The 8,825-nt window shown below is 60.0% G+C and overlaps 1 protein-coding gene across 1 annotated transcript in view; it reads right to left on the minus strand.

Moving 5' to 3' along the window:
• LOC139250570 (high affinity nerve growth factor receptor-like) overlaps positions 1–8,342 on the minus strand; it is a gene marked incomplete at both ends in the record, with an annotated part of 9,986 nt that extends 1,644 nt beyond the window's left edge. The window contains 6 exons of the mRNA XM_070872964.1: positions 1–110; positions 1,372–1,548; positions 2,468–2,573; positions 5,478–5,539; positions 6,714–7,040; positions 8,207–8,342. The exon at positions 1–110 is cut by the window's left edge and continues 21 nt beyond it. Coding sequence (XP_070729065.1) covers positions 1–110; positions 1,372–1,548; positions 2,468–2,573; positions 5,478–5,539; positions 6,714–7,040; positions 8,207–8,342 — 918 coding nt within the window. The remainder of the gene's footprint in view (positions 111–1,371; positions 1,549–2,467; positions 2,574–5,477; positions 5,540–6,713; positions 7,041–8,206) is intronic.
• Between the last annotated feature and the right edge of the window lie 483 nt (positions 8,343–8,825).

Below are 8,825 nucleotides of genomic sequence, written 5' to 3' on the forward strand. Positions count from 1 at the left end.
GTCATGCTCAGGGCCCAGGCTTCGACATTCAGCAAGAAACACCTTCCCAAAGGCCCCCTCGCCGAGCTCCCACTTGAGCACGATATCTCTCCGTTTGATGTGCTGCACCACTACAGGGCAAGAGGGACAGAGATCAGCAAGGGGGCGACCCAGGAAGGGACCTCAGACACTGCACATATCAAACCCAGCGACTCACACCCAGTGCTGAGCGTAGGCTGGTTACTGAGGGAACCAATCAACTACTTGTCCCGGAGTGTGCTCACTGTTGTATTGTGGGAAACGCGGCAGCTCAATTTGCGCACAGCAAGCTCCCACACACAGCGATGTGATAATGACCCAGATCATCTGTTTTAGTGATGTTGGTCGAGGGATAAATATTGGCCCCAGGACACCGGGGAGAACTACCCCTGCTCTTCTTCCAATAGTGGCCCCGGGATCTGATACTCAGCACTGCCCCTCCGACAGTGCGGCACTCCCTCAGTACTGCCCCTCCGACAGTGCGGCACTCCCTCAGTACTGCCCCTCCGACAGTGCGGCACTCCCTCAGTACTGCCCCTCCGACAGTGCGGCACTCCCTCAGTACTGCCCCTCCGACAGTGCGGCGCTCCCTCAGTACTGCCCCTCCGACAGTGCGGCGCTCCCTCAGTGCTGCCCCTCCGACAGTGCGGCACTCCCTCAGTACTGCCCCTCCGACAGTGCGGCAGTCCCTCAGTACTGCATCTCCGACAGTGCGGCAGTCCCTCAGTACTGCATCTCCGACAGTGCGGCGCTCCCTCAGTACTGCCCCTCCGACAGTGCGGCGCTCCCTCAGTACTGCCCCTCCGACAGTGCGGCGCTCCCTCAGTACTGCCCCTCCGACAGTGCGGCGCTCCCTCAGTACTGCCCCTCCGACAGTACGGCGCTCCCTCAGTACTGCCCCTCCGACAGTGCGCCGCTCCCTCAGTACCGCCCCTCCGACAGTGCGGCGCTCCCTCAGTACTGCCCCTCCGACAGTGCGGCGCTCCCTCAGTACTACCCCTCCGACAGCGCAGTACGGCACTCCCTCAGAGTTGCCCCTCCGACAGCGCAGTACGGCGCTCCCTCAGTACTGCCTCTCCGACAGGAGTGACCGTCTGGGGAAGTGGACAAGGACCCCCATCTCATTTCCCCACACCCCAGTCTTTACCCTTGGGTGATGAGACCAATTATGGATGCCCCTACCCTAGGCCCAGGCTGAGATGAGGTGACTGGGAAGGGGTATCTGGGAGGGGTAACAGATCAGGTTTGGGGTAGGGTGCGTGGGACGGGGGGGCTTCCAAGTTACTCCCCGCGGGGGCCAGGTCCGTGTCCCCCGCCCCGGTTACTATGACGACAGCGGGAAGGGTCACTCACAGGGGTCCTTGTCCTTGAGGAAGCTGTTGGATTGCCAGAAGTACTGCGGGTTCTCGATGGTCTGGCTCTTTGGCCCATCCCCGATCCCCGGCACCAGGGGGCTTGGGCTGACACCCAGGTTCATGAAGTGCAGCGAGACGCCAGACTCTTCCTCGCCACCCAGCATCTTGGTGTCTCCTTCAGCACCAGGGGAGGAAGCAAAGTGGGTCAGTCCCTTGGTTCCAAGGCCGAGGTTGTCCACGTACCTGCCTCTGGCCCGATAACTCACCACCCTTCCCAGATACCCCTCCCCGACACCCCTCACCACCCTGCCCAGATAGTCCGCACCACCCTGCCCAGATACCCCTCTACATCCTGCCCAGATACCCCTCCCCTGATACCTCATCCCCGATACCCCATCTGATACCCCACCCGATACCCCTTCTCCGATACCCTCCCCGATACCCATCCCCTGATACCTCTCCCCCGATACACCATCCCCGATACCCCTCCCCAGACAGCCCTCGCCGATACCACCCCCTCCCCAGATACCCCTCGCACACTGCCCAGACATTCCACTGCACTTTCTAGCCCCATGAACTCTGAACCCCCCGATAGCCCCCATGAACTCCCGTGCCCCTATGAACTCTGAACCCCCGATCGTCCCCATGAACTCTGAACCCCCGATCGTCCCCATGAACTCTGAACCCCCGTGCCCCTATGAACTCTGAACCCCCGATCCCCCATGAACTCTGAACTCCCGTGCCCCTATGAACTCTGAACCCCCGACCGTCCCCATGAACTCTGAACCCCCGATCGTCCCCATGAACTCTGAACCCCCGATCGTCCCCATGAACTCTGAACCCCCGTGCCCCTATGAACTCTGAACCCCCGATCGTCCCCATGAACTCTGAACCCCCGATCGTCCCCATGAACTCTGAACTCCCGTGCCCCTATGAACTCTGAACCCCCGATCCCCCATGAACTCTGAACCCCCGATCGTCCCCATGAACTCTGAACCCCCGATTGCCCATGAACTCTGAGCCCCCGATTGCCCATGAACTCTGAGCCCCCGATCGCCCCCTTTAACCCTGGACAGTAACGGCTGGGCACTTACTGTTGTTGCTGTACTTGGAGTTTTGGTGATATCGGTGAAGGACCATCAACAGCAACATCAGGAAGAGGGAGATGAAGATGGCCAGGCCAACGGCCACCCACACCTGCTAAACAACACAGACACAGCGGGCGGGTCAGGTTAGAATGGTCTGCCCCGTACCCCATACCCCTCACAGACACACCGTGGGCAAGGTTAGAATGGTCTGCCCCATGCCCCATACCCCCTCCACCCCCTGACGCATGGCAAGGTCTCAGGGAGCGTGCGGGGGAGATTGACCAGAACGGTCCCGGGGGATGAGGGGCTTCAGTGATGGGGAGAGACTGGAGAAGCCGGAGTTGTTCCCCTTGGAGCAGAGAAGGTTAAGGGGAGATTTGATCGAGGTGTTCAAAATCTTGAGGGGTTTTAAGGAGTAAATAAGGAGGCGCTGTTTGCAGGGCAGGAGGGTGGGTAACCAGAGGGACACAGATTGACGATAATCGGCGATGGAACCAGAGGGACACAGATTGACGATAATCGGCGATGGAACCAGAGGGACACAGATTGACGATAATCGGCGATGGAACCAGAGGGACACAGATTGACGATAATCGGCGATGGAACCAGAGGGACACAGATTGACGATAATCGGCGATGGAACCAGAGGGACACAGATTGACGATAATCGGCGATGGAACCAGAGGGACACAGATTGACGATAATCGGCGATGGAACCAGAGGGACACAGATTGACGATAATCGGCGATGGAACCAGAGGGACACAGATTGACGATAATCGGCGATGGAACCAGAGGGACACAGATTGACGATAATCGGCGATGGAACCAGAGGGACACAGATTGACGATAATCGGCGATGGAACCAGAGGGACACAGATTGACGATAATCGGCGATGGAACCAGAGGGACACAGATTGACGATAATCGGCGATGGAACCAGAGGGACACAGATTGACGATAATCGGCGATGGAACCAGAGGGACACAGATTGACGATAATCGGCGATGGAACCAGAGGGACACAGATTGATGATAATCGGCGATGGAACCAGAGGGACACAGATTGACGATAATCGGCGATGGAACCAGAGGGACACAGATTGACGATAATCGGCGATGGAACCAGAGGGGGAGAGGGGGAGAATGTTTTTACGCAGCGAGTTGTTGTGATCGGGAATGCGCTGCCTGAAAGGGCGGTGGGAGCAGATTCAATAGTGACTTTCAAACCGGGAATTGGATAAATACTGGAAATGTGCCGGGCTGTGGGGAAAGAGCGGGGGGGAGTGGGACTGATTGGATCGCTCTGTCACAGAGCCGGCACAGAACGGGCTGGATGGGCCCAGTGGGATCCTCCTGTGCGGTACAATCCTATGAGAATAGAGGCCAGGCGAAAGTTCTACACATACTCTCACACACACACACACACACACTCTCACATGCTCTCACACACGCATGCTCTCACACACACATGCTCTCACACACACTCACATACGTGAGGCTGATGTGATCGAGGCCCAGGGGAGACGAGGGCCCAGCCCACACTGTGTGATATGTGGGCGCACTGGGTCTGTGCAGCAGAGCCTGGTCTCCAGTCGTCCTGGTTAACCCTTGCCCCTGGACCCAGACCTCGCTCTGTCAAGCCCCGTGTGGTGGCTGGTGTACAACGGTCACCCCACGTTAAAACAATCCACCCACAGGCATCTTCCACCCTTCAGGATGTAGTTCGGGATCCGGAATATTAGATCGGGATCTGGGACATTGAAACACCTGTTTGGTGTGGAAGCAAGTTATCCTTGACACGCGGGACTGTCTATGATGACCTGTGTTTACAGTACTCCATGATAGGAGTCGAGTTAGGGCAGTGAAACTTGACTTCGGGATAATGAGTGGCTGGTCATTTATCTGTACGTTAAGTGTTTGTATGCATCATCGATACTATCTGTGCATGGGATCAAATAAACTCCTCTGTTTCTGGTTACTATGCGAGGAAACGGTCTGGTTTGTGAAGAGTGATTCACGACAGCGGCTGTGTTAATTGTGTGTCTGTACTATGCAAGGAAACGAGAATTCAAAGGCTTTTTTGGTATAAAGGCTGTTTGAGACACACACATTAGACACTGGAAACTCGGAAGGTGTGTGTGTGTGTGTGTGTGTCTGTCAGAAGCAGCCACGGAAATCAGATCAGAGAGCTGCCTTTGTGAAGTGTCCCCGTAACTTTCATACTGGGTTTCTCATCATCATCATCATCGGCAGTCCCTCGGAATCGAGGGAGACTTGCTTCCACTCAAACAATGAGTCCTCAGGTGGCTGAACAGTCCAATACGAGAGCCACAGTCCCTGTCACAGGTGGGACAGACAGTGGTTGAGGGAAGGGGAGGGTGGGACTGGTTTGCCGCACGCTCCTTCCGCTGCCTGCGCTGGGTTCCTGCACGCTCTCGGCGACGAGACTCGAGGTGCTCAGTGTCCCTCCCGGATGCACTTCCTCCACTTAGGGCGGACTGGTCTTTGGGCCCAGGGACTCCCAGGTGTCGGTGGGGGATGTTGCACTTTATCAGGGAGGCTTTGAGGGTGGTCCCTTGTAACGTTTCCTCTGCCCACCTTTGGCCCGTTTGCCGTGAAGGAGTTCAGAGTAGAGCGCTCGCTTTGGGAGTCTCGTGTCTGGGGGACATGCGGACAATGTGGCCCTGCCCAGCGGAGCTGGTCGAGTGTGGTCAGTGCTTCGATGCTGGGGATGTTGGGCCTGGTCATGGCTCAATGACTATCTGTCCCACCTGTGACAGGGGACTGTGGTTCCCGTATTGGACTGTTCAGCCACCTAAGGACTCGTTCTAAGACTGCAAGCGTCTTCCTCCACTCCGAGGCAATGCCTCTGATGGTGACTTTGTTTGTACAGTATGTCTATATAACCTGATCCTGCCATTTACTACAACAGAGTGTGTGTTTGTGTTATTTGGTGTTTAAAGCAACGAAACGCAAAGAGCAAACAGCTGTACAGTCCGCGATGCAACTCCTCACCCCGAAGGAAGGCTCCTCATCACTTGGCATCAGATTCCTCGAGGTACTGCTCTCCCTCGCTGCTGCCCAAACACAAAGGAAGCCATCTTGTCAGACATTAGAAACAGGCGGGGCACCTCATCAATTCAGAACATCAGCAACAGGGAGCAGGGGTCGGCCATTCGGCCCCTCGAGCCTGCTCCGCCATTCAATGAGATCGCGGCGGATCTGATCCTGGCCTCAACCTTGATCTTTGCCCCCATTCAGTCTTGACAATTGTACCCAGCTCTTCCCCCCAACCCTCGATCCAACCCTCGTTTTCCACCCCCGCACCCCCCTCACAAAGACCTCGCGCGAGGGTACCAGGTCCATGGCTGCTGACTTCAAAGTGTGCCAGTCTCGCCTGAGTCAGAAGGTCGTGGGATCGAGTGCCCGCTCCAGATATCGGCACCCACCATCCAGGCCAACGCTCCCAGTGCCAGTACTGAGGGAGCGCCGCACTGTCGGAGGGGCAGTACTGAGGGAGTGCCGCACTGTCGGAGGGGCAGTACTGAGGGAGCGCCGCACTGTCGGAGGGGCAGTACTGAGGGAGTGCCGCACTGTCGGAGGGACAGTACTGAGGGAGCGCCGCACTGTCGGAGGGGCAGTACTGAGGGAGCGCCGCACTGTCGGAGGGACAGTACTGAGGGAGCGCCGCACTGTCGGAGGGGCAGTACTGAGGGAGCGCCGCACTGTCGGAGGGGCAGTACTGAGGGAGCGCCGCACTGTCGGAGGGGCAGTACTGAGGGAGTGCCGCACTGTCGGAGAGGCGGTACTGAGGGAGCGCCGCACTGTCGGAGGGGCGGTACTGAGGGAGTGCCGCACTGTCGGAGGGGCGGTACTGAGGGAGCGCCGCACTGTCGGAGGGGCGGTACTGAGGGAGCGCCGCACTGTCGGAGGGGCGGTACTGAGGGAGCACCGCACTGTCGGAGGGGCAGTACTGAGGGAGCGCCGCACTGTCAGAGGGGCAGTACTGAGGGAGCACCGCACTGTCGGAGGGGGGGGGGGGTACTGAGGGAGGGGAGAAAGGATGGAACATACGATGGGCCAAATGGCCTCCTTCTGTGCCGTAAATGTCGATGATTCTGTGACGAGGGCTGTAGAAACGTGGGTTCCCTCGTGGCTTGCCCTCCCCCCCCCGGGTGGGTCCCCGAGCCCCCACCACCCCTCTCGCAGACACACCCAGGACAGCACAGCGGGGGGGGGGGGGGGTCTGACCTGGCTTGGTGGGCTCGATCAGGCAGATGTCGTTGGGCCCGTCCATGAAGTGGCCGCTGGCGGTTCGGCGATCGGACCCCAGCGCGTTCTCTACCACCAGCGTGTAGTTGCCATTGTTGCAGTGGGTGGGACTGGCCAGCTCCCGGCAGCCGTGGATCTCGTTGGGCGTCTCCTCGTAGATGGCGGTCCAGCTGATGAGGCTGTCGGGCAGCTCGAGGTGCTGGTAGATCCAGTGCATGGTGGGCCGTGGGTTGCCTCGCATCACGAAGGAGAAGCACCAGTTGTGGTGGTTCTCCGCGTCCGACAGGCGCAGGATCTCCGGCTTGTCTGCGGGGGAGGGAGAGGGTCAGAGGTCAGAGGGTGCTCGCTGGGGGTGGGTCAGAGGGTGTTCGCTGAAGGGGGAGGGGTCAGAGGGTGCTCACTGGGGGCGGGGAGGGGTCAGAGGGTGCTCGCTGGGGGAGGGTCAGAGGGTGTTCGCTGAGTGGGGGCAGGGGTCAGAGGTGCTCACTGGGGGGGGAGGGGTCAGAGGATGCTCACTGGGGGGGGGGGGAGGGGTCAGAGGGTGTTCGCTGAGGGGGGGCGGGGTCAGAGGGTGCTCACTGGAGGGGAGGGGTCAGAGGGTGCTCACTGGGGGGGCAGGGGTCAGAGGGTGCTCAATGGGGGGTCAGGGGTCAGAGGGTGCTCACTGAGGGGTCAGGGGGTGCTCAATGGGGGGGCAGGGGTCAGAGGGTGCTCACTGGGGGGGCAGGGGTCAGAGGGTGCTCACTGGGGGGGCAGGGGTCAGATGGTGCTCACTGGGGGGGGCAGGGGTCAGAGGGTGCTTACTGGGGGGGCAGGGGTCAGAGGGTGCTCACTGGGGGGGCAGGGGTCAGAGGATGCTCACTGGGGAGGTTGGAGGGTCAGAGGGTGCTCACTGGGGGGGTTGGAGGGTCAGAGGGTGCTCACTGGGGGGGGTTGGAGGGTCAGAGGGTGCTCACTGGGGGGGTTGGAGGTTCAGAGGGTGCTCACTGGGGGGGTTGGAGAGTCAGAGGGTGCTCACTGGGGGGGGTTGGAGGGTCAGAGGGTGCTCACTGGGGGGGTTGGAGGGTCAGAGGGTGCTTGCTCTGTCCCACTGGATGGAGGGCCTGCGGGGAGGGGGGGGGCGTGGAGGAGGGGTGAGGAGGAGGAAGGGTGAAGGGTGAGGGGTGTGAGAGAGAGAGAGATAGAGATAGAGATAGAGATAGAGATAGAGATAGAGATAGAGATAGAGAGACAGAGAGAGGGGGAGAGAGAGAGAGAGAGAGAGAGGGGGAGGGAGAGACAGGGGAGAGAGCGGGCGAGAGAGCTAGAGAGAGATATAGAGAGCGAGAGAGACAGAGAGAGAGAGAGAGAAGAGAGAGAGAGGGGGGGGGAGAGACAGAGACAGAGAGAGAGAGAGAGAGAGAGGGAGGGAGGGAGGTATCAGGGATGGGCTCGGAGCTGGGTGATGATGTACGAGGAACACTGGAGCTTACACAGCACGGCGAGGGAGATGGAGACCTCAATGGGCCCGACCAAGTTCTCGGCCCGACAGGTTAGGTTGTTGCTGTTCTCCTCAGGCAGGATGTGGAGCAGAGTGAGGGTCGCCTGCTGAGGATTCTCCTCATCCACCTGGAGGGTCAGAGAGGGAACCCCATCAGTGGGACTCCCGGGGAGGTGCACCTGCCCCTCCACCCTCGACCCTCCCGCCCCTTGTACCCCCCGTACCCTCCCAGAACCCCCGTACCCTCCCCAGAACCCCCGTACCCTCCCAGAACCCCCGTACCCTCCCAGAACCCCCGTACCCTCCCAGAACCCCCGTACCCTCCCAGAACCCCCGTACCCTCCCCAGAACCCCCGTACCCTCCCCAGAACCCCCGTACCCTCCCCAGAACCCCCGTACCCTCCCCAGAACCCCCGTACCCTCCCCAGAACCCCCGTACCCTCCCAGAACCCCCGTACCCTCCCCAGAACCCCCGTACCCTCCCCGAACCCCCGTACCCTCCCCAGAACCCCCGTACCCTCCCAGAACCCCCCGTACCCTCCCCAGAACCCCCGTACCCTCCCCAGAACCCCCGTACCCTCCCCAGAACCCCCGTACCCTCCCAGAACCCC

This window comes from Pristiophorus japonicus, unplaced genomic scaffold, assembly GCF_044704955.1.
Source record: "Pristiophorus japonicus isolate sPriJap1 unplaced genomic scaffold, sPriJap1.hap1 HAP1_SCAFFOLD_3917, whole genome shotgun sequence".
Classification (NCBI taxonomy): domain Eukaryota; kingdom Metazoa; phylum Chordata; class Chondrichthyes; family Pristiophoridae; genus Pristiophorus; species Pristiophorus japonicus.